Here is a 25,024-nt window from a genome sequence, read left to right as displayed (position 1 = left end):
AGATGAGATAAACTTTGTAAATGCTAAGAAGAAGGCCAATTTCAAAATAAAAGACCAACTAGGCCCCTTCATATGTAACTCTAGGGAGGATGGGAAAGAGGTAGATTTGATACTACAGAAGATGAAATTCTAGAGAAGTTTTGTTTGGAGATATGACCCTTTGGAATTCATCAGCTAGAAGAGGCAAAAGGTCAAGCTGGGACCTTTTATTCACCATCCCATCCCTAAGATTGAATCCTACGCTAACTAATCAGAATGGGTGGAAGGAACGCTAGTTGATCAAGACAACACCAGAATAGACATAGAGAACACTCTATTCGATCTTGAAAAATAATTTGATGAGGGTTCTTTCCTGCAGGTGCTAAAGTAGTTAGAAAAGCTATAGAAATAAAGCAAACCAGAGAAAACCATGAGTACCCAATCAGTTGTGCAGACTCCTCTAAATGAGGAGAAGAGCCTAAAAAGAAGTAGGGAGGAGGCCACCACATCAGCAAGGGCCACTTCATAGACTTATGAAGATACAAGCCAAGCAAAAAGACAGAGAGTGAATCTTGTCTCTGAATAAGAATACACAGAGGAGACAACAGAAGTCACCAGCATAGAAGGAAACAGGAGCAGGCCCATCACCCCATTGGAAGGCACACCCTCCACATCACAAACTCAAGGGTTGGAAAGGTAGCTCAGTCTTGAGGTATCTTCCTTCAGAATGCCTGCTGACAAAGACCAAGACATCAAGGAAAGGTACAGGGAAATAAAAGCAAGGAATGAGAAGCTTAAGGTCCAAACTTATGCCCAATACCTGAAGATGACCCCTACCAATCAAACAAGGCTAATGTCAGCCTTTGATATCAAAGAGGGGAAAATGCAGATGAATTTTATCAAGCCTACAACTCAATAGCCAAAAACAACCTCAGATTTCAAGAAAGTAGATTTTGAAGTGTTGGCAAGGGATATCCATCCCATAGACTAGATTGAGCTACACAAGCAAACATGGGAGATGATATACTCCACTTTGACTGGAAAGGCCATAGCTTCCCACCAACTACAGAATTCCTTAAACAACATATCTGCATAATTCTAGTTGGAAAAGGCCTCCTCATAGGCCAAGGACAAAAGAATCAAGTCCTTAGATGACTTAGTAATTGAACTGGGACATGATCCCAAGGATATAAAATCCACAGAGCAGCTAATTAAGAAGAAAAATGATGATAACGCTGCACTCAAGAAGCAGCTAAAGAGACACCAGCTGCATCATCCACAAACATTAGAGGTCCTAGAAACCCCGCAAGGACATGAAGAGCTCATGGACTTGTTCCTGAAGCTGAATGATCAACTCAAGGAGACAGAAAAGGAGTTGGACACTTTAATTCAATCGAAGCAAAGTGACTTGGCCACAACTTCTAGAACTATCATCCCCACGGTATCCACAGTAGTTCCTTCTACACTGGCAGCATCATTGGCACCCACAACTCCACCCGCAACAACATTGCCAGTAACAGCAGAATCTACTACAACAGCAGGAGCCCTAGGGGACAAAGCAGTAGAAATTGTGAAAGCCATGGAATATATGACTGTCCAGACTATAGAGATCAAAAGATTGAAGGAAAATATGCCAATTTTGGAAACTAACTGCAAACTTGCCCAACTCAAGCAGAAAGAAGAAACACAAAGGGCCTAGAGAATGGGTGAGAGGATCAAAATCCTAGAAAAGGATTTGACACTTGAGAAGCCACTTGGACAAAGCAAGGAAATGTTGTGGGCCAATATCATTGACTCTGTCAATGATATTTGGCCATCAATACAAGCTATTTTTGAGCAAACAGAGCTAGTAAAGATAGCTACTGAAGATATCTAGAAAGTGAAGGAGGAATTGGGAAATAAGCCTGAGGATGCAAATAGACTCATCCATTTCCTCAATACCAAAAACAGGTATGAGCTACATGAGTTGAACATTGAAGACAAAACTACCACCATTCTAGAAATAAGGAAGGTCCTTTCTAAAAGGAACCTTATGTGTAATTTGGAAGAAAAGTTCCACAATATGCAAGTAGCCATTGATAGGTTCATGGCTAAATTTTAGATTTTGAGGGAAAAGGGTCTGCCCATTCCTATGGTCATCAATGATAAACTCATGACACAATTGGACTATGGCAATAGATGTAGACAGTTGGCTAAGGAACAAGCCATCTCTTCATCCATTAAAGCCTTGCCAATGAGCAAAATATTATATGAAACATTTGAGAACTTGTTTTTCCTTGAGCATGAGGTAAAAAATTTGTTCCTCACCAAGCCAAATTTTTCTAAATATACTGAGGCTCATGAGATTTACAGGAGAATGGTAAATGTGAAATAACCAGATGCAGAATGGTGGGAGACAATGATAGATTTACTGTGATAAATAAACAACTGAAAGTTATTGTGTAGTAAAAATGAAGGCAACAGAGTACAATAGGTAGAAACAGCACAACAGGGTCAAAGAGTAGTAGGGACAAAGAGTATCAGATGAAAGATCAAAGTAAATAAGACTCCAGTGTAAAAATGCCACAACTATCAGCCAGCATAAAGGGCTACACCTCAACCATAAAGGCCATCACAACCATAATTAAATGGACAGAAAGAAACTGTTCATTAGCTGTCTCTATCTTCTTGCTAGAAGATATTTGTATTTCCTAGAATAAATCTCAAGTTGTTTTGAGATATTTTGTAATAAGTTTTTGTATAAATACTTCACAATTCGAAGTATGTAGGGTGGATTCCAAAACATTTCTATAGAATTTTTCTCTCGAATTAGAAATTCTATTGTATCAATGATTGGATTGGCTTACTGGATCAAGGAATAAAGATAAGATATTTTACAGGATTCTCGTGTAAAGAGAAATACAAATATGTATTCTCTCATGTTTAATGTTATTTTCCTTCAAGTTTTTTTCATAATCTTTATGTATCTCTAAAATATAAATGTTATAACATGGAATGATATTTCAGAAATTGCTTAAATGCACTATGTCTTGACCGTTATGCATTATTATATGTTTTCTTCACAAATCTAAGTTAATGAATTCTTCATTGCTTCTTGGTTTAGGTGAATTCTTGTGATCTATAGCAAAGGATTCTTAATTTCTCTTTGTTCATGATTATCCTATGTTCTCCATTCTGATCTTGATCTAAGGATTCTTGAGTTCCCTTTCACCCTTGTTGGAGTTACTTCCCCCATTATGCCTAAAGATTTGCATTTTTCTATGCTAGCCTTCCCTGTGAACATTCCATTTAATGAATTGGTCCAATCTTGTTATCCATTTGTTGACTCCATAGCCCAATGGCTTGAAGACCTATCTCTATCCATCTGCTCTAAGAATTCCACCACCCAACCTTCAAATCAAAACCAAAACCCCAAGGAACACTAAGAACTAGCCTAAAATCCCATAAGAAACAAAGCTAAATTATATAGATAGAGCCCTCTTTGAGTCATAAGTTGGCTAGAGTCTATACTTAAAAGATTGGTTTGTGGTTACCTTAGTTTCTTCCTTCTTCTGATAACTTCTAAGGAAAATTCTGAGTGATAACATAGTGGTGAATCCACTGGGGACAATCAAATCCTTAGTCTTAATAAACCTTTAATAAAATTTTAAATCTTTATTTCAAGTCTCTTAAAGGGTTTATTAGAAGTTATTTACAAAGTCTCACAAAAAGAAAGTAATTAGAAAAATATTGAAATTCTGGCTTCAAGGAGAACTCACTACACTAGCGCTAATCCAGATCCAAACCCTTGCCCAGTAGTTGATAAACCCAACCTAATTTCGAGAAGATCCAAAAGAGAAGAAAGGTCAATTAGTCAAATGCCTTTAATCAAAGCCAATTCGTGCCCTGATGAGTGGTTGTTTTAGAAGACCTTCCCTTTGACATGCCACTTGATCTTTCCCTATTTAGAACAAGGTCTAAAAATGTACTTGATGAAATTGTTCTAGATCCAGAGTTTATTGCAGACCTTGAAGTCCAAAAGGCCAATCAGTCAATTGATGAATATATTCTAAATTCCCCACAATCATCCCTTACTACTGCTAGGAACCCTGAGCTTTCTGAACCAATATCCACTACTCTTAGTTCACCATTATTCCCTTCAACCTCTGAAGTTTATTCCCCACCTCCATTTATACCTTCACTTCCTTACCAACCTACCATTACTCATCAACCACTTGCTGGTCCTAGTTCATCCTCTACTACTGCATCACCTTCCAGTGCCTCAACCCCACATTTTATCCGATCCCAACTTATAGCCATGGCAAATAGATATGCTCCTGTTGTCTTACATGCTCCACTTGGTGCCATGCCAACAGACTACCAAAGTAAAATCATCCAATTTGATGGCATAGGACACTACATTGCACAACACCATGTTAATAAAATGACAGACTACTTTGAACTTCATGAAATCGATATTGTGTATGTCCAAATGAGATTATTTGCTCAGAATTTAGTTGGTGATGTTAGAAAATGGTTTAGATCACTACCTGATAATAGTATTGATAGTTTAAAAGTATTTCAACAACAATTTTTGAATAGATGGGAAAAGAAAAAGAATCCTCTACAGATCCTTTATGAATATGAAAATATTAGGAGAGGACCCAATGAAACTGTTCAAGATTACTACACCAGATTTAACAATATATACAATGCAATTCCAGTTAATCTTAGAACCCCAACTGACTTAGCATTAATAAAGTTCCCTGATGGTTTTGACACAGACATGGCATTCTAGCTCAGGGAAAGAAACCCCCCAACCCTTGAAGATATGCAAAGTGTAGCAGTAAGTGTAGAGGCTAATTTATTAGCTAAAAGAGCTAGAGTTAGGAATGAAAGAAGAGGATCAACTAAAGATGAGCCTTCACCCTCTGACATTAAAATAGATAGCTTAGCAAAAGGCATGGAAAAGTTAATGGATAGAATAGAGAATATAGAGAGGAAACCCTAGTGGGATAATCAACAGGCACCTCTAGTTAGAAACCCGAACTTTAGGAAAAACCAAAACCAAAATACTAGAAAAAATGGACTTGATCAGAATATAAGACCTCCTTTCCAGGAAAATTATGTAAAAACATCCCATCTTGAAGACCCAGAGCAAGACACACATATTAACCTGATGGGATTAGATGATGAAGGTGATGTTTTTTTGACCCAAGATGATCAGGAATTGCATATGCTACAACAATTGAAAATCCAGTCTGGAGAGTCATTTGATTATAAAAAAGGTTATGATTATGCCATCTTTGAATTACATAAGCAGTATAACCTAAGGAGTAAAAAGAATTCTGATATCTCTGACCAAACCAAGAAAACAATGCCAAATCAACCAAAGAAAATCAAAGAAGCCCCAATTTCTAAAATCGTCTAGATTTTCCCTAGACAAAACCAGAATCCTTCTGGTCCTACCATTGAAGATATAACCCCTAATCAACCTTCTAATGATCAACCCTCTTCTTCAATTCTCCCCAAAAAACCAGTGGACACATCTCAAGATACTAGATTGCAAAATTCACAAAAAGAAGTCCCAAATAAAGGAAAAGAAGACCATCCCACTCAAATCCCTACTATCAAAAGTCCAAACCCTCAAACAGAAAAAACCCCTTTTTCGTTTAATTTGGGAGTAGAGTTAGCTAAGATAAAGATTCCAGTCCCTTTGACAGAGTTAATCAAGAATGAAACCTACAAAACACAAATAAACCAGACCTTGAACCTTGCTGAAAATGAAGATTCTGTTACCTTGTTTAATGACCAACGTGAACTTATATTTGGTACAGATGTTAATGGAAAACCACTAGAAGGATGAATACCACCTTTCTATATTAGCCTTGGCATCCATGACAAAATTATTCATAATGCAATGTTGGATTGTGGTGCCTCCCACAAGTTAATGCCCAAATTAGTAATGGAAAAATTTAACCTAGACATTACAAGATCTTACAAGGACTTATTTTCATTTGACTCAAGTCAAGTAAAGTGTTTGGGGTTGATTAAAGACCTCTGTGTTACTTTAGTTCAATATCCTGCCAAAAGCATCCTTATGGATATTGTAGTTACTAACATCCCACTGAAGTATGGCATGCTGTTATCCACGTCATGGGGAGCCAAAATTCAGGGATCTCTACAACTTGATATGTCATATGCAACAATTTCTGTTTTTGGACAAACCAAGAAGCTGTATCGAGAAACTTTAATGAAATACATGATGAGTAGCCAAGATCAGCCTCAAAACTTTCCTATCTACTTTGTACATTCAAACATTGATTCTTTTATTTTGCATAATACTGATGAAACACAAAGAACTCTTTTAGACAGTGTTAATACAGAACCAAAAGAAATTGTAGTTTCAAAACAAAAGGAAACTGTCCAAACTTTAGAACTTTCCATTAAACTAGGTAGTCAAGTCGAGGAAAAGTTGGTGGAAACAGATGATACTAATTATGAACATGAGATATTGTGGCATCTTGAGTTTGATGGGTCAGTCAATAAGTTTGGAGCAGGAGCAGGAGTTTGGATATACAATCTAGAGAATGATTATTCAGAAGGCCATGCATACAGACTAAATTTTAAATGTACTAACAATATGGCTGATTATGAAGCACTAATTTTAGGTCTTAAATTATTTAGGAAGCAAGGAGCTATAAGAGTTTCTTTCATGGGAGACTCTGAATTAGTGATAAAACAAATTAATGTTGTATATATGACCAAAGACCCTAGATTAAGTTGTTACAGGGGAACCATTGTAGAAATACTAAAAAATTTCTTAGAAACCAAAGTTGCGGTAATTCCTTGAAAACATAATATGCAGGCTCATAGTTTAGCAATGTTTACTAACACCTGCAAGTTACCCTTTTAGCCTAACTATCAGTACACTGCTGAAGTAATGTACGAGCCTGTAATTGCAGATAATTTCAAGAGCTAGCAAATATTTGTCGATGACAAACAAATAAACAACTTTTTGATTTCAAAACAAGAGTTTGTAAATAGCAATATAGATACTGACATATCAATAGACCTTAACACTAAAGATAAAATAGAAATAAATGAGATAGAAGGTGAAGAGATAGATAGATTCCATCCCACTAAATTTACAAAATCAGATGTAGAAAACCTAGAACAAGTTGAGATTGAGGAGATAATTAATGAAGACATTGAAGTAAGCAATCTCAAAGACAATTTATTACCTAAGGGATTAACCCCTTTGGAAGACCTGTTTGATTCAAATGATGTCCCTAGAAAGCCCAAAATGGAACCTTTGAAATCTGATATGGAGGAGTGTAATATTGGCACTGATGAAAATCCCAAATTGATCAAACTTTCTAAATCATTACCTCCCACTGAAAGAGTAAAATACATTGAGTTATTAAAAGAATTTCAGGATATCTTTGCTTGGAGTCATGAGGACCTCAAATCCTATGACACCAGCATCATACAACAAACAACCCCTATAAAATAAAATCAAAAACCTTTCAGACAAAAAATTAGAAGGATAAATCCTGTTCTATTACCTTCAATTGAAAATGAAATCCAGAGAATGTATGATGCTAAGATAATTGCACCAATCATATTTTCTTATTGGGTTTCAAACCTGGTGCCAACTAGGAAGAAAACTAGTGAGATCAGACTCTGTGTGGACCTTAGAAACCTCAACAAATTATCCCTTAAAGACAGTTATCCTCTCCCAAAAATGCACTATATTTTGCAAAGGGTAGTTGGATTAACCAAGATCTCATTATTGGATGGGTTTTCTGGTTACAATCAGATTTTAGTTCATCCTGATGACCAAGACAAGACTTCCTTTGCTACTCCTTGGGGCACATTCATGCATGTGAAAATGACTTTTGGACTAATGAATGCAGGAGCCACTTTTCAGAGGGCTATGGATATAGCTTTTTCCAAAGAAATTCATGATTTCCTAGTAATATACCTAGATGACATTACTGTATTTTCAAAATCTGACAACCAACATTTGGATCATCTAAGGCAAGTTTTTGTTAAATGTAGGAAATATGGAATCTATTTGAACCCTAAGAAGACTTTGTTTGGGTTAGAAGAAGGAAAGTTACTAGGTCATATAATTTCAAAATAGACCCTACAAGAATAGAAGCCATATTACAGATACAACATCCAAGGAACATCAGAGAATTACAAGCTTTCTTAGGTAAAATTAAATTTCTTATGAGATTTATTTCTAATCTAGCAGAATTAATTAGATCACTGAATAGTATGTTGAAAAAATATTCAACCATAAAATAGACTGTTGAGGCCAAGAAATCCTTTGAAGACATTAAACTGGCCTTAACAAGAACACCAATTTTGATCAATCCAAAATTTGGCGGAGATTTCATCTTATTTTCCTTTGCTCTTGAGCACACAATTGCTGCAATTTTACTACAGAAAAATGACCAAGGCTATGAACAACCTATTGCTTTCTTTAGCAAGGCCCTTAGAGATTCCCCCTTAAAATATAACATAATGGAAAAATAAGCTTTTGCATTGGTCAAAGCTATCAAGGGCTTTAGAGTATACATTTTATATTCTCATATAGTAGCTTATGTTCCCAATTCAGTTGTCAAAGGCATCCTAACTTAGGGTGGTCCAGATGGAAAGAGGTGAAAATGGATTGCTACTATTCTAGAATATGATATAGAAATCATACCAACTAAGTTAATCAAGGGTCAGGGTTTAGCCAAGCTCATGGTTGAATCAAATTGTTAAGCCTTGGATATAAACTTTATTGTACAAATAGATAAATGAAGAGGAGATGGCGACTCCACTAATCAGCTAGGCCTTTATTGAATCACCATGGTATGCTGATATCAATTATGTTTTACAAAATTTACAAGCTCCTCTGGGATTATCTAAGACCAAAAGTAGATTTTTGAAGATGAATTCCTTAACATTTTGTATATTAGACAATGCTTTGTTTTTGGAGGAATCATGAAGGTGTTCTTCTCAACTGTTTATTAAAAGATGAATCTGACAAATTACTGCAAGAGTTTCATGCAGGTGACTGTGGAGGACACCTTTACTAGAAAACCACTGCAGATAAAATTCTTAGAGCTAGTTTCTACTAGCCAAATTTGTTTTCTAATGTCAAGAAACATGTGACCTCCTATCACAAATGTCAAATCTTTGAGGGAAAGAAAAAGATTCTACCTTTACCCCTAAAACCAATTTCTACTGAAACACCTTTTCAACAATGGGGGTTAGACTTCATTGGTGAGATTCACCCACATTCCTCTACCCAACACAAATGGATCCTCACTGCCACAGACTATTTCAACAAATGGATAGAGGCCATACCTTCAAGACAAGCCACTGACACTGTTATCATAACCTTCCTTGAAACCAACATTCTATCAAGATTTGGATGTCCAACTAAGCTCATTACTGATAATGCAACAACCTTTAAATCCAAAAGGATGATAGCTTTCTACAACAAGTATCATATAACCTTGAGCCATTCCACAGTCTTTTATCCTCAAGGAAATGGACTGGAAAAATCCTCAAACAAAAGCCTAGTGAACATCATAAAAAGGCTGTTGGAGGACAGTAAGAAAACATGGAATAAAAAACTAGTCAATGCCTTATGGGAAGATAGACTAACCACAAAGAAATCAAATGGAACCTCTCCCTACCAACTAGTTTATGGGATGGAAGTTGTTTTTCCATCTTCCTTGGGAACACCAGTGATGAAGCTGCTCCAAGAGTTGCAGGTCAAACCAAATGACATCCAAAGAAGAATCAACCAAACAGTTCATTTAAAGCAAACTAGGGAAGAAGTGTACATCAGATTTCAGGTTGTGTAGGAAAGGATCAAGAAGATTTTTGATAAGAGGACCAAGGCTGAGGATTTCTACCTTGGTGACAAAGTCCTAAAATGGGATTCAAGGAGGGAAGATAAAGGTAAACACGGGAAATTTGATTTTCTATGGAAAGGCCCATATGTCATTTATGCTTTAAGAGGTAATAATGCTTTCTTCCTCAGAGAAATGGATGGTACAGAAGCAGAAGGTGGACCAATGAATGGTCGAATGCTCAAACACTATTTTGAAGCTAACTACTGATTTTTACTTTCCATTGTACATATTCCACTTTTTTTTCAAAATTTTTAGTTTGGATTGGATGGTGGTCATTGAAGTTGAAGCCCGAAGAGAAGGCCCTAAGCTTTGAAGGATTCACTATCATAAGTCTCAATAATGCAGAGGCATAGAGGATAATTTTGCAAGGAAAAATCAACAACAATTCAAAGGCTACTGATTTACAAAGTTCTTGACATTTCACCAAGAAATGCCATCCCCAAGTGGAGCCACTATTAGGTTCCTATACCAATAGGAGTCATAATTTTGATTGACTAAGGTTAAGCCTTGTAATATTGTACATACCTTTGGTTTTTGAAAATGTTTTCCATATTAAAAAATTAAAAAATGTGAAGAGGATATGTCCTAAAAGAATAATCAAAGGAAAAAAAGAATGAAAATAGGTCACAAAAAATGAAAAATATGAACCCAAGAAAACAAAAAGACCATGAAAGTGTGCAAGTCAAAATGGCACTACTATTTACTTTTTTATTCTTAATGAATGATTGCATGCAACTTGTTACTTATGCCACAATCCATGAATATTCAAAATATTTAAACTTGGCTATTTCATGTGTTCAAATTCATGTTTATAGATAGAGAATAAAATATGACCAAACAGTGTAATCTTGGCAGATAATTAGATAGGTAGAGTAAATAAAAGGAGCTCAACTATTTAAATTGAGCCCTTGGATGAGATAAGGTTTGATTTAAATAGTTTGTTATGTAAAGAAAAGAAAATATTGATAAGGGTTTACTAGCTTAAATGCACCCTAATAAAGTTAAGAAAAAATGGTAGAATAAGTAGATGGGTAAGTAGAAGAAAAGGTTGTAGAAGTATGGTGATTGATCAGACAAAAAGCATATTTATCATTTTTCATCATATTTTCCAAATATGAATGGGCAATCAAGCATGCAAATGGATTTAAAAGTCAATTAATTAACTTCCCCCATTCATTTCACCTCTTTACTTAACTAATTTCCCATAATAAAGTTCAAAGTACTTAAAAAACCTTTAAGTCAAAGAGGCTCAGAGAATTTCTCTGACTTTTGGAGCGACCGGACCCTCAGCTCAAAGACTTGTGGATATCAAGTACTAGATTCCCCTCATAAAATTTCATCCCCCCACCTTCAGTTCATTCATTTTCCTAATAATACTCCTTTTCCTAAGGTTAAAACACTTTTTGCCTAGGAAAAAGCAATTCTCCCCCCATATAAAACACTTTTCATACCAAAAACCCACAAAAATGCTTTACCCTAAGTATTAATGTAAATATGTGAAAAACATGTAATTCACAAAAAAGCATTTTGCGTAGTGTTTTTCCCTTTTCCACCCATTTTTCATATTAATTACTAACTTTATTATAGTAAATCTCGATAAAAACCGGATTTCCCTTATATATTTAACTCCTATGTTTAAATTAACCCTACACCCCAGTTTAATTATAAACTAAGAGTTTCACCTAAAACCCGACCAAAACCTTTAACTGGTCGATCTACGATCAAGTTAATTAAGCCCCCTTTTAATCCTCCGTTATTTACCCTGATGGTCTAATCTCACTTTAAGCCATTATTAACCCTGATACTGCCATAATTAAGTGCCTGTCGGGCCCCTCACTAGCCTCCACACAACTTCTCCACTCGATCACCATGCAATCGTCCCCCTCCTCATCCAATGACCCTTATCCATATCGGGCCAACCTGACGTCCGTCCTTTACCCACTCGATAAAGTGGTTTCCCCCTTGGCCCCCAATGCTATGTGTCATTAGATGAGTGGAGTCGGGTGGCCCCTCCCAAATACTACCGAGCACCCAAAAGCACTATGAAATAAATTGCTTACTACTCTCTTGCTACGCAACAAATTAACCACTATTCACCCCGTACCCGGCAAAAAAATAAATTTTTGCGTATAAAAGACAAAAACCCCAAAAGTGTTTGTTTTCACTGAAATTTCGTCTGCAAGCCCATATATGCATGCATGACACCTGCAAACATTGAAGCCATAAATCCACGTACAATTTCACTCCAAAGATGTCGCAAACAACCCAGTCAGCCTTGTAGTTTATCAGAAAGTGATCCTAGATGATTTTTTACTCAAAAATGAAAGTCAAAGGATGCTTCTAAAAATAGTCCCATTGCATAGATCTTTTCAATCTGAATTTAATGCAATTTGAATGGGTTAAAATGGACTTCGGATGATGAAGTTATTGTAACAAGAACTTTGCCCATTGTCTTTTGAAAAGGAGGCAAATTCTTATAAAAATGGGCTTAAGGCCTTATATGCAAAAATTGCATCACAAATGCCAAATGGAAGGACTTAACCAAAGGCATGGAGACTTGCGATGGGCCAATTGCGATGAGTGTTGTCAGTCGTCGGATTAAATAAGAAATCAACGGTTAGGATCTGATTAGAGATCATTGATCGAGGAAGCTTAAGGGCTATGAATCATGGAAGCAGTGACCACCGATAAGCGATATTGTGATATGCCAATGTTCCAATGGGCTGATCGGTGATTGGCAAACCCCCGATACCAAGGCCAATGCACTGCGATATGCCGATATGTGATAGCGCTGATAGAGCAATTGATGATCGGTGATCGGTGAATCCCCGATACAAGGGCCATTGCGATTGTGATATGTGATGTGCCGATATCAGTGATTGTTGATCACAACCACATAAAGGGCCATTGACATATGTGACATGCATGCTAAGAGGAATTTCGGGTTTTCTTTGTATTTTCAATGTATTGGGATTTTTGGCCATACGCAGCGCGATATGTGACATGCGATGGAAAGGCGGACCGGATAGGATTTTAAGCACGATTCTATATTATTTGAAGTCCAGTTAAATGCTCAATGATGTGTTTTCGCCAGTTTTCCCTATGTATTGCGTTACATGTTCGAACACGGGATTTTTGCAGGAGGAAGGTCGAACTGTTGGGTTTCTGCTACCCGCCGGTTCATTTCCATGGGAAACTGATTCTTTTGTGAAGACACTTGGTTTTCCATGATGGAGGGCTGTAACCAAATGGTTACAAATACACAGAGAGCTCAATTGACAGGGCTGCTGAAGGTTTCCAAGATTCTCTTGGAGGTCGAGCAAACCACTGATAACATAGAGGCTGAGCGAAAATAGAAACCACAAAGAGCAGTGGATCTCTTGAGGCTCAGGCAGAGTCATGCGCAGAGGAAGCTTAGAGAAGCTTAGAAAAACTTAGAGATGCTGAGAGGATAGCCACCAGAGTCGCAGAGCTAGAGTGCTTGACAGAGGCATAGCCACCAGAGGTTGGAGGCAGAGCCTGAGAGCCAGAAAGCTCAAAGAGGACTTCCACAAGCCATGGAGCTGTAATGAAGTTTAGAACAACAAAGAGATCGAAATGATCAAGCTATTGCTGATGTCAAAAATGTGTTGAGGACAGAAGAAGGAATTCTAGAGACAATACAAAATTCTGAGGGAGTCAGAGAAGCCAGAAGCTCAAGAAGCTTAGAGCATTGACTGGAGGATTTTAGTCTAGTGAAGCCTAGATCTGTCTGTAGAGTATGGGCAGCCAGGGATAAGATGGTATTCTAAACCCATAGGTTTAGTTGTAAACCAATGGAGTTGAGCATGGAGCTTGTAAAATAATTTAGCCATAATCCCAAAGAGCCTAGTCGAGTTTACTAGAGCTCAAGGAGACGTAGCCCAAGATATCAGGGTGAACTCCATATTATATCATTGTCTTATGTGTTTGTTTATTTGTTGCATTTTACTGTTATGTGTGTTTATATATCAATTTAAGAAAATAGACTTAAGGCAATTAAGAAGTTAAAGGAAAACACAAACATACATCTATTTCAAGCATTTTTAATTCCGCAATTGGTTAATCATAAGCTCGATCTTGGAAATTAATAAGCTATGGAGTGGGAGAGGTTCTTGTAAGCTGACAAGAAGCCTTTAGTGCCCCATTTTAGATCAGGTGGTATCAGAGCCAAAGGTTGATTAACCCCTCCTTCAAAGAAGGTTATATCAGAGCAAGTTATACCAAAGTAGGTTGTATCATGAAGCAGGTTATATCATGATCCAAGTGGTACCAGTATATGCTTGTTTGACTTGAAAGGTGTTCAAAACAGTAGAAAGGACTTAGTTGTTTGATTGTTGTAAACTGACTGTTGTTTGAGTTTGCAGAGGTGAAGGGAAAGCTATTGATAGCTAAGTCTAGGAGAGGAGAAGAAGGAAGAAGGGCTGAAGGCATTCTTCTTATCCCAAAGGACCTCAAAGACAATCCTTGAAGCATAAGAGGTTTGTTGCAAAAGGTTGCTTGAATAAGCTCTTTGTTAATTTTGTTTGAAGTTCGTTTGTTCATTTTGATAATGACAACTTCTCAAGTGAATCCTCAAATTCTGCTTTCTTCACAAGATTCTTTGATGAAGACATGAAGCAAGACTTGTTCACCATGATGGATATGGTGAGAGAAATGTATGAGGATCAAAGGAAGAGCAACAGACTTAGAGAGCAGTTGAATTCCATGAAGGAAGAGAAGCAGTTGCTTTTTGAAAAATTTCAGGAAATGGAGAGGCAACTTCATATTGCAAATATGAACCTGGAAAGGATGCATGAGTTGGAGACACAACTCTTTGTTGAAAAGGAAACCTTAGTCAAGTATCAACTTGAAGAAGAGGTAAACAATTCCTATTTGTCTTCAATTTCCTCTACGAAAGTTTATATTGGTTCTTTTGAAAAACATACCAGAGGCATAGGTTCCAAGTTAATGTCCAAGATGGGCTATGAAGGAAAAGGCTTGGGCAAACATGCACAAGGTATTGTTGAGCCAATAATAGTTGAGGAAAGGCCTAAGTATTTGGGTCTTGGCTATGGACAATCTTATGGAGAAAGTTCCAAAGATGCCATGAAGGCCATTGAAACAGTTCCAAGAAGGAGTTTCATTTCAGGTCTTCTACCTCAAGAGTGTGAAGGTTGTATTCTTGGGGAATGCAATAGTGTGAAGCATGCTTTGCAGAAATAAGGTGTATGTCAACATATGCTTGAACCAGAGAGTTGTGGAAAACCTGAAACAATTGAAGAGTTTGATGATGTTCCAAAGGGAGCCACTTCTTCATTCAATTCACCTCCTCATGAAGGCAATAAAGGTGAAAGAGAAAGGTATAATTCTGGTTCTAATCATATTCCTTTTTATTATATTCAGCATGGTAAATTTCCATATAAGTATGGGAAAAGAATTTCATGTTCCTTTTGTGGTTTGGATAAGCATAATGTTTCTAGATGTTGGAAGAGAATGACCACATGCAGGAAAATTTTGAAGGAAATGAAGCAAGAAGCCAAAGGTCCATTGGACAAGGCAAATCATGCTGTCAAGAAGATGCACATGTGTTGCACTTACTGCCATAAGCAAGGACATGTTGTTGCAAAATGTTGGACTTTGAATCCAACAATTCTTACACAAAAGTTGAAGAAGGTGGAAAGAGAGAATGGAAGGAATGGAAAGGAAGTTTCCATAAATGATGTGTTTCAAGATGATTCACCTGTTGCTGTTGATGTGTAGACAAAGGAACACTACAACAAAACCAGCGATTTGCGCCAGATTTAGTGCCAGATTTTAGTGCATTTTTTCTGTAATTGTGATGAGCAACCTGGCGCTAAATCTGGCTCTATTGTACAATTTTTAAAGCGTCCTTTTTTGCACCTGATTTTTCATCCTTTTTCACGCTAGATTTTGCATCATTTTTTACACCAAACTATGCATCATTTTTTGCGTCAAATTTTGAACCAAGATTTGCATCTTATTTTATGACAGGTTTTGCTTCTAGTTTTGTGTCATTTTTTGCATCTATTTTTCATTCTCTTTTGCTTCCTATTTTGTGTCATTCTTTGCTTCCATTTTTGCACCATCATTTGCATCAAGTTTACACTGTATTTTGAATCCAATTTAACGTCTTTTTATGCATCCATTTTGTGTCAGTTTTTGCATCTAGTCTTACGCCAGGTTTTGTATCTAGTCTTACACTAGTTTTTGCTTCTATTTTTGCACCAGCTTTGGTGCCTATCTTTGCACCATGTGTTGAATTTGATTTAGCACCAAATTTTGCATCCATTTTTGTGCCCATTTTTGCATCTTTTTTTGGACCATTTTTTACATCCACATTTACGTTTGATTTGTCTCCATTTTTCCCATCTCATTTTGCACCATATTTTGCGTCATTTCTTTCATCCAATTTTGCATCATTTTTAACACCATCTCTTGCATCTAATGTTACATCATTTTGAGCATCGAAATTTGCATTTATATTTGCATCTTATGTTGAGTCATGTGTTGTGTCCACCTTTGCATCTTATTTTGTGTCTAATGGTACATTCAATTTAGAGCCATTTTTTACGTCTACTTTTGTATTTGTTTTTGCACCAAGTTTTACATCCAATTTTAAGCTATTTTATGCCCCTTTTTGCACCATTTTTTTGTGTCTACTTGTGTCCAATGTTGCACCATTATTTACACCGACTTTTTCATCCAATTTTGCATTTTTTTGGTGTCTAGTTTTACATCGTTTTCACCATCCAAATTTGCATCTTTTTTTGCCTCATCTTGTGTCCACATTTGCATATAATTTTGTGTCTAAGTTCGAGCCTAAATTTGCATGTGATTAGGAATCATTTTTTACATCCAATATGGCATCCTTGGTTTCACCTTTTTTCAGCCCCATTTTGCATCTTGTTTTATGTCTTTTCTTACATCTTTTTTTTTTCCTTTTTTGCACCCAAGTTTGCATCCCAAATTTACACCATTATTTGCATCATCATTTGGCATATTAATTTGTAACGTTTTTTGTTTCTTTTTAACGCTCAACTTTGCATCTTATTTTACATCTAGTTGTTGTCTTTTTTTGCATCTAATTTGGTTCACATTTATGTGTCCTTGTTTTTGCCCAATTTGATATCCTTTTGTATGCCATGTTTTGTTCCCTTCTTTGTGTCAACTATTGCACAATTTTTCACTTCTAATTTAAAACACTTTGTATGTCAATTGTTTGCATTTTGTATTAATTCCTAGTTTAACATCCAATTTTACTTTCAATTTTGCATCCATGGTTACATCCGCATTTGACTTCTTATATAGAGTATATTTTTCTTTACATATATGACCCCCTTTATAGATTCATAGTGAAATATATGATAGTTTCTAAATATCATTAAAGCAGATATCACAATTCAAAATCATTTGTAAAGAAATTTAAGAGAAATTGACAACATCCATCCAAAAAAATAACAATGTGTCATTAACAATTTTCAAAACATGTATAAAATAGCAACATAATACTAATAAAATCAGTATTATTTTTAATCAAAACAACTAAAATTCAAATATGATTAACAAATCAAAATATTTCATGAATATCGTTATTCTACGATAAATTAACAACATACATAAATCAAACTCATCGTATGATTACAAAATCAAAATGTCTCATTGATATAGGGTAAATTCACAACACCCATCTAAACATAACAATGTCATTCTACACAATAATTTCTTCATAAAAAACAATGCATGTGCATGCCTAGCTACCACCACCAAGATCATCCTCATGATCATCTTGACCATCCTCATTACTCTGATCCACATCATCACCAACACCGCAACTATCATCATCATCTCCTCCTTCACCACCATCATCCTCATCCTCATCCTCATCATCTCCTAATATATGTTGAACATAATTTGGATCATCGTCTTGGCAATCATTACCTATAGCATTCTGACAAAAAAAATCAATATTACATGTTAGTATTAATTACATAACACAACGCATTTTTTTGTTATACAATGTTAACCATAAAATGAGGTAAGATATAATATCTAATAGTACTAAAAAATAAAATGAAAATATGTTTTAAAAGTATATTGGAAATCCAACTAAGATTACATACCATAGAGTCCATCCAAACAACAAATTCAACCCATCTCTTTTGCTGCAGCACCTCCTTTTCCAAATGATTTGGAGGTCTTCAGGGTAAAAATATATATCCCATGGTTTATATTTGGCCTTAAAAAACAGTAGAAAAAAAAAAATTTGAGAACACAGGAGCAAGATGAAAAAGGAATTGCATGTCTAAACATTTTGAAGTCTCAAAAAGCATTCATCAACATAGAGAATACTACAACACTACTCTTCACTTCCAAGTTTTCAACTAATGGATTTAACTGACCAGCAATGTTTTTTGCATGAACCATGCTCAAATGCTCAAGATGAGGTAATGAATGGATGTTATGCGCCTATCTGTGAATTGCAACCACAGGCATACATGTAAGTGCAAATTTGTAAATCTCATACCCAGATTTACCCATCATCAAGCACACAACTTTTGTGGGATCCATTTGACATATCTTATGTTTAAGAAGGAATAACATCCTTGAAGAGACTCATGGCTTTTCTTAGGGAAGGATCTTTGCATGCAGAATCTAGATTAACTCTGAACATTTCAATCAAACTAAGGTAAATGAAAGGCAACAATCCATCGGTCAAACCTCACAGGTTAAAAGCACCCGCTGAGTTTCACACAAATGAGAAAGCCTAAGGGAAAAGATTTGAGACATGCATGCTACATGATTTCATGTAGGATAAGTACCTAAGCTTAAGGCAAAATATTTGAGACATGCAAATGTATGAAGTACAAGATTCAGATAAAGAGAAAGAAGCTCCTTCATGCCATATTCTCACTGACAGTGAATCTCAGATTAGGTACTTATCAAGCATGAAATCATGTTGCATGCCAAGCATGAAATCATGAAGCACACACCATGATAAGATTATCTGACTCCAACTACTGCATCAAGATGAAAAATTCAGCACTCTAGACAGTCACATAAGAATAAAAAAACATTCAAAAGATATGAATGCATATTAGCCACTATAGAGGACCAAAACATAAACTTACGCCATAGACAGTGTGGCTGAACCTTTCCCTGCTTTTGCTTCAACAACTTCAGTTCCTCCATCCTGTGTGCGCTTTGTCAAGGCTTTAATGTCCTCCTCAGACAATACAGAGTTTGGCTTTGGTGTTGCCTAAAAAAAATTATCAAAACAAAAAAGTGTATGTTCCCTTTTTAACTGTATTGAAGGGTAGGTAATTATGATCTCATTTTATCTTTGATAAATTAATTTTCTAATATCCAAGAGTAAAGAAAAAACTCAAGATGAGGATCCAACAAAGTCATATACATGTGAAAAAAGTGGAAGAATTGTAACACCCGCATGTCCACCTACAACAGGAACATCAACTTCTGCAGACAGCATAGGATGACATCAACAACAAACATAAAACTGAGAATTGTATCTAATGTTAAAAAAAGCATGATGTTGGTAAGATCCTGCAGCATATCATGTATTGGGTCTAGCCCAGATGGTTGTGTGCAAAGACTGTTATCCTTCCCACCCGGGTTCAATTCCCTCAAGTGACATCTTGAGCTGACTATATTTCTGATGGCCTTGAGCCCTATGATACCATCCTTGAAATGAGGAGAAGTGCCTGGCATGTTTGCCCAGGATGCATATTTCATGATTAAATTATAAAAAATAAAAATATTTTACAGAATACTAAATATTTGAGAGTAGCTAAGCATAAAAAGCCAGAATTTTAAATACCTTCAACAGGAACTCCTGCTTTTGAAGCATAGAACGTCTTTGCACGGACAACATCAAGAGTAGTAACACCAAAGAGTTTCTTTTCATTATAGGTCCCTGCCTTCTTAAAAACCTCAGCAGCTATTGGTACAGTAGAATTTACAGGATTGCTGATGATATTTACAATTGCCTGCCATGGATATCAAGTCCTCAGCAATGCCATAAAAACCAATTCTAGATGATTTCTTGAATCCAAATATACCATTCTTGATAGAAGGAAAACATTATCCAGTACACTCTCCCCCCTCTCCATATCTCTATCTATATAATATGTAACAATATACTATACATACTGTACACACACACCAGTACATGAACAAAACAATTAATTGTGAAACATACTTCTTTATCTATTAACTTGCCACACTAATGGTAGTACATACTGATTGTATGTAATATATAATGTTATATAGGATACCTTGTGATCAAGTGGATTTGTGCACAGTTAAATAGAAGACCAAGGATATTATTTATATTGATATTCATATGCCAATTTTCTCAAAAGTCCAAAAGCTAAGTTACTAACTACAAGAGGAGAAACAAGAATAACAGGGCTTTAACAGTGGCTGCAAACTTGCATTGGACTACACAGCTAATTACTCTTAAGTTCATTTCAATTAGTATTTCCTTCTTATGGGCAAAAGTTAGCTGCAATTTGTCTAAATAAAGAGTCAATAATGAGTCAATAACCTATTCGTTTGACTCAAAGAAGTCTTCAAGCTTCGTTAACCTCTCCAGTAGAATTGATTATATACAAGAACAGTATGTAAATCTAGATCAACAACTTGCTTAAAGATTCTTGCAAATATGTATTTTTATATATTGCCATCTCTATAGATCTCAAACATACAAAGCCTTCGACAAAGCAACTTACAATGAACGTCATGCTTATTCCTATGAAATAGTCAATAAGAAAATCGCATGAAAACAAAAACTTCAAAGAAGATCATAAATCATGACAACTTACCTCTGGGCAGTATTTTGCAATTGCAGAGCAAAGAGATTTAACAAACCCTGCATTGATGTTGAAGAGATCATCACGGGTCATGCCAAGTTTTCGAGGCACACCAGCAGGAATGATCACAACATCTGCATTCTCCAATGCCATGCCAAGTTGTTCCTCTCCCATATATCCTGCAACCTGCACCCAGGTCACACTGCTGCGAATTACTGACAAGGTCGTGACACAAGCATTATAAAATCAATATGGCAGTACCAAATTAAATGATAAATATGTAGACAAAAAAATAAGAAAAGAAATTATTATCACAAAGTTCCAAAAGAAGTAAAACTTGTTATCCTTGTTCCATGACCCAAGCAATGGTATGTCCTCCTCATAGTGAACAAGAATAGGATTATTTGTATTCTATAGTAAAATCCACCTTTTGGCTTTTACCGAGGAGATAGAGCACCAAAAGCAATGATTATGCTCGTAGGAGATTGAAGACCTATACCAACCCACGTTTCAATCAGGGTATAATCTTGTCCAATCTAGGTATACGACATTTCAATCAGGGTATAGTCTTATCCAATCCAAGTATAAAAGTGATGCTGTGATAAATAATTAGCATCTCACAAGCCACTTTAGGTATTTTATTCAACCTTAGTTTAATTTACGCTGCGAAGACTATTTTGATTTAATCTACTCATGGATAAAGAGGCAAATCTAAACGACCCCAAAAAGGTTGGATATAGAGGCAAATCCAATATGCAGAGGGTCATCAATTCAATCCTCACAAAATAACAAATTGAAAATGCAATGAGACTATTCTAACTTCTTAGTAGTCATTAGGCCAAGTATGACTTAGATCCATCAGATCAAAAAGTCCTATTAAGCAGAGGCATATGATCCAGCCGTGGATTCTGCTAAAAATATAGATGCACTTTTCATCAAAAAAATATGAACTACCTCGTCCATTGGGTTGTGGTTTAGTGGCAAGTTGTAGGGTGCTTTTCATGAGGAGGAATAGCATTTGCACCAGATGTTGCAAAGGAAACACCGTAAGGCATAAATTGAAGAAGGCAAATACAACAAAAAAATACTTTCATAAAGAATAAAAATACTTATAATGAATTTACTATTAGATATTCCTATATATTGCACTATATATTAGCCCCACTAATTGTTTCCATTTCTTAATGTAACCTTTCACCACTATGGTCACTATAATATCAAATACAATATGTGTCTCTTAACCAATGGGTGTCAGATAAAAAGCAGCAGCTGCTCCTAAAATCCCTAAGCTGTTCTTTACCAAAGGCTCCCAATCCAAAGTTCTCCCCACAATTGGAAGTATCCCAAACGAAGCAAATAACAATAGCCACAAAGGAGAAAGAAGAACAGCACAACCCACTGCCATGAACCCTCGCATATTTACAAAGAATATCATCATGATACCAACTGATTATCAAAAGAAAACTGTTAAACTTGGGAAACAGTTTCACCTGACCTTAGCAATAACTTTGTTTTGACTCACAAACTCCAGACAAAAGTGAGTTAGCATATTCAGCTGTCCTGCATAGAACTGGATGTGATAATTTGATTTCCTCCTCTCCTTGCAATTTTTCTAGGATAATTAAGGCAAATTATTAACCCCAACCTTTGTTGCCCCGTGATGTTTGAAGCTGGAAAAAAATGAAGCTTCAAACCTCTTATGCTATACATTTGATCTGTATTCCTCAGTTAGCTTCTGTCATGTTGTACACTTGATCTGTATTCCTCAGTCAGCTTCTGTCATGGTGATCATGTCCCAAGTCCATCATGTCACTGCATTCCTATGAAGTGAATTTGGACATGGATGAAGACCCATCTTATAGATCTTGATGACAAATGAAAAACAAACAAACACAACAAAATTCAAGTGTAGGGAAGCCTTCATATCCCATGTCCATCATGTCACTGCATTCCTATGAAGTGAATTTGGACATGGATGAAGACCCATCTTATAGATCTTGATGACAAATGAAAAACAAACAAACACAACAAAATTCAAGTGTAGGGAAGCCTTCATATGGAGAGACTGGCCAGACTACATGACAATTAGTCAGCCCTGAAAGTCTAAACCCTAATGCTTGAAATTTCCTTCATCTGAAAAAATACGTTCCTTTCATCAATTCATGCTCTTTCAAGAAGCATTTCATGTGCAGTAGGTAATGGGTATTATCTTAATTCTGGATCAAGGAGCCTATAGAAGATCCATAATTAGTGAGCTCAGGCCATACTCCTCCATTCCAATATGCAGAATCACTAGCTGCCTCAAACAAGGGCTCTGATGGAACTGGCCATTCTCGAGTTATATTCAAACAATTGTCTTTGACCTTTCACCTTGACACAAGAAGCGAGGCTTGTGACCACCACTTTTAGGTTAAGATCATTCTTGGAGCTATTACTGTTTTCCAGTAAAGAGAAAGGGGTTATACCTACCTGTACAGGATCACTACCCTCAGCTAGCTTCTATTGCTCAATTGCTCTCCACTAATTGGCCTCAGAATACCTGTTGGTATTGCCATTAATGATCCCTTCCTGCAGAGATAGAGAATACGGAGACAAATCATCACAATTAGTGGAATTCAGCATTGGTAACAGTACTTCTGAGATTTGTGTGGGGAGACTTTCAAAGAAGCTGGCATCTATATCTCTGACTGCTCTAGTTAGGGCTTCTGTTCTATTAGGGTTAGTATTAAAATTGAGGCATGTAAAAGTGGGTTTAAAAGAGTTGAGGGCGTTCAGTGAGGAAAGCCAGTTGAGAGGGGATAGGTTGCAGCTACGGGGATCAAAGAATGTCCTTAGAAACTCAGAATCATTGCCATATAGAGCTCTTTGATCTACCAGCCTTGTGGCAAGAGAAAGACTGTGGATGCCATCATGAGTAGTAGCACTTCCTGCAGGAAGCCCATAGAACATAGAATTTGCATTTTGAGAACGCCCTAGGGGAGATGAACCATTTATGTTTAACTCATTAACAGATGTGGAGGCTTCGTTCATTTGAGCACAAGCGTGATCTATTGTTCTATTGGCACGTTTGTTCTTCCTCTCTGATCTGCCAGCCTTGTGGCAAGAGAAAGACTGTGGATGCCATCATGAGTAGTAGCACTTCCTGCAGGAAGCCCATAGAACATAGAATTTTCATTTTGAGAACGCCCTAGGGGAGCTAAACCATTTATGTTTAACTCATTAACAGATGTGGAAGCTTCGTTCATTTGAGCACAAGCGTGATCTATTGTTCTATTGGCACGTTTGTTCTTCCGGCACCCACCACCAACAGGAACGTTGTGCAGAGTGCCTCCTCTAGTCCAATATCTCTTGCATGTCTTGCAGAAATGGCGAGGCTGGGACAAGCTGTAGTTGTTGTAGTAGCAAAAATTGGTGTTGGCTGAATCACAACGAGGGAATTTGAGTGGTTGATCTGGCGGTGGTGGCTGCTTCAATCCACTTTGTTCCATCATTGGCCGAGAACAAACCGGCAGCATTTCCTCCAGAGGCTTTAGGGTTCTCTTGTGCATGAGACTCTGCACAAAGAATCAAAGGAAATATTGCGTCAAATACAAGCATCAATATCTCAGCTACAACTCAAATTTCTAATTATGCCAAAATAAATGAAAGTTTCAGAGTTTATGCTTTTGTGATTCTAATTCATTTGAATTTTATCTATCTAATAAATCTATTTTTTATTTGTCAACCTTGAAAACTGTGTAACAATAATCTCTATGTGAGGTATCCTAAAGATAAAACTCAATTAAACTTTCCAACCTTGAAAACTTTATCACAATAAATCTCTATGTGATGTATCCTGAAGATAAAACTTAAATAAACAAAAACAATCAATGAAAAGGATCTTGATCTTGGATTATGACAGACTGATACATCTCCAACACAAGCCAAAACATTTGACCTCCTCCATGGAATAAGAATTCTAGTAGAAGAAGCTGTGATTCAGATGAAATTCTAAGAATAACTGACAATAAAGCATCATATATTTGTGAAATTCACCCTGAGCTGCATCTAAACATGAATCAAGACTAAATTTCCAAGGCTTAGAGTAATGATTCATTACAAAAGTGTACGTGAGATGCTTGTAAAGCTACAAAATATGCATATAATATACTCAGAAACCCTAGACAGGATGGGATGAATTCGGACCTACATACCATCGCCTTTGCTGCAACCCTAACCCTAAGAAAACCAAGAAAGATGAGGAGGGCAGAAACAAGAGTCTGAACCTAATCGCAATGCAATTATGCTATTGTT

At 36.4% G+C, this 25,024-nt stretch overlaps 2 protein-coding genes across 6 annotated transcripts; both read right to left on the bottom strand.

Annotated features, from left to right (window-relative positions):
• Positions 1–17,427: 17,427 nt before the first annotated feature.
• On the bottom strand, positions 17,428–19,902 carry LOC149166742 (malate dehydrogenase, mitochondrial-like). Of its 5 annotated transcripts, XM_089431404.1 has the most exons (6): positions 19,738–19,902; positions 19,315–19,376; positions 19,031–19,158; positions 18,302–18,372; positions 18,023–18,138; positions 17,428–17,850 (listed from the first exon to the last, which is right to left on the bottom strand). In XM_089431404.1, the coding sequence occupies exons 5-6, from the start codon at positions 18,032–18,034 to the stop codon at positions 17,653–17,655; spliced, it is 210 nt and encodes a 69-aa protein (XP_089287530.1). In that variant the 5' UTR covers positions 18,035–18,138; positions 18,302–18,372; positions 19,031–19,158; positions 19,315–19,376; positions 19,738–19,902; the 3' UTR covers positions 17,428–17,652. The 5 variants fall into 5 exon arrangements, 4 of the variants coding, with proteins under 4 accessions (XP_089287530.1, XP_089287531.1, XP_089287529.1 ...); XM_089431405.1 differs by lacking the exon at positions 18,302–18,372; XR_016260471.1 differs by lacking the exons at positions 17,428–17,850; positions 19,738–19,902 and having other exon boundaries at positions 18,056–18,138; positions 19,315–19,687.
• A 3,876-nt stretch (positions 19,903–23,778) lies between these two features.
• Positions 23,779–24,219, bottom strand: LOC149166741 (dof zinc finger protein DOF1.7-like). Its single transcript, XM_089430236.1, has one exon. The coding sequence runs from the start codon at positions 24,217–24,219 to the stop codon at positions 23,779–23,781; it is 441 nt and encodes a 146-aa protein (XP_089286362.1).
• Between the last annotated feature and the right edge of the window lie 805 nt (positions 24,220–25,024).

This window comes from Pinus tabuliformis, chromosome 5_1 (assembly GCF_031772625.1).
Source record: "Pinus tabuliformis cultivar Carrire ecotype Pingquan chromosome 5_1, CPIR1, whole genome shotgun sequence".
NCBI classification, from domain to species: Eukaryota; Viridiplantae; Streptophyta; class Pinopsida; order Pinales; family Pinaceae; genus Pinus; species Pinus tabuliformis.
Note: the sequence above shows the minus strand (reverse complement) of the source record. Positions and strands in the feature narration are given on the sequence as shown.

Excerpts from the sequence above, each read along its gene's own strand:
- LOC149166742 (XM_089431402.1), bottom strand. The coding sequence starts at position 19,389 with ATGCTGTCTGCAGAAGTTGATGTTCCTGTTGTAGGTGGACATGCGGGT. Across the intron at positions 19,159-19,314 it reads TTCTTCCACTTTTTTCACAT|GCAACACCAAAGCCAAACTC; the intron begins GTATATGACTTT and ends AATTTTTTTTAG. Across the intron at positions 18,139-19,030 it reads TCAGCCACACTGTCTATGGC|GCCAAATATAAACCATGGGA; the intron begins GTAAGTTTATGT and ends CTGTTTTTTAAG.
- LOC149166741 (XM_089430236.1), bottom strand. The coding sequence starts at position 24,219 with ATGGAACAAAGTGGATTGAAGCAGCCACCACCGCCAGATCAACCACTC.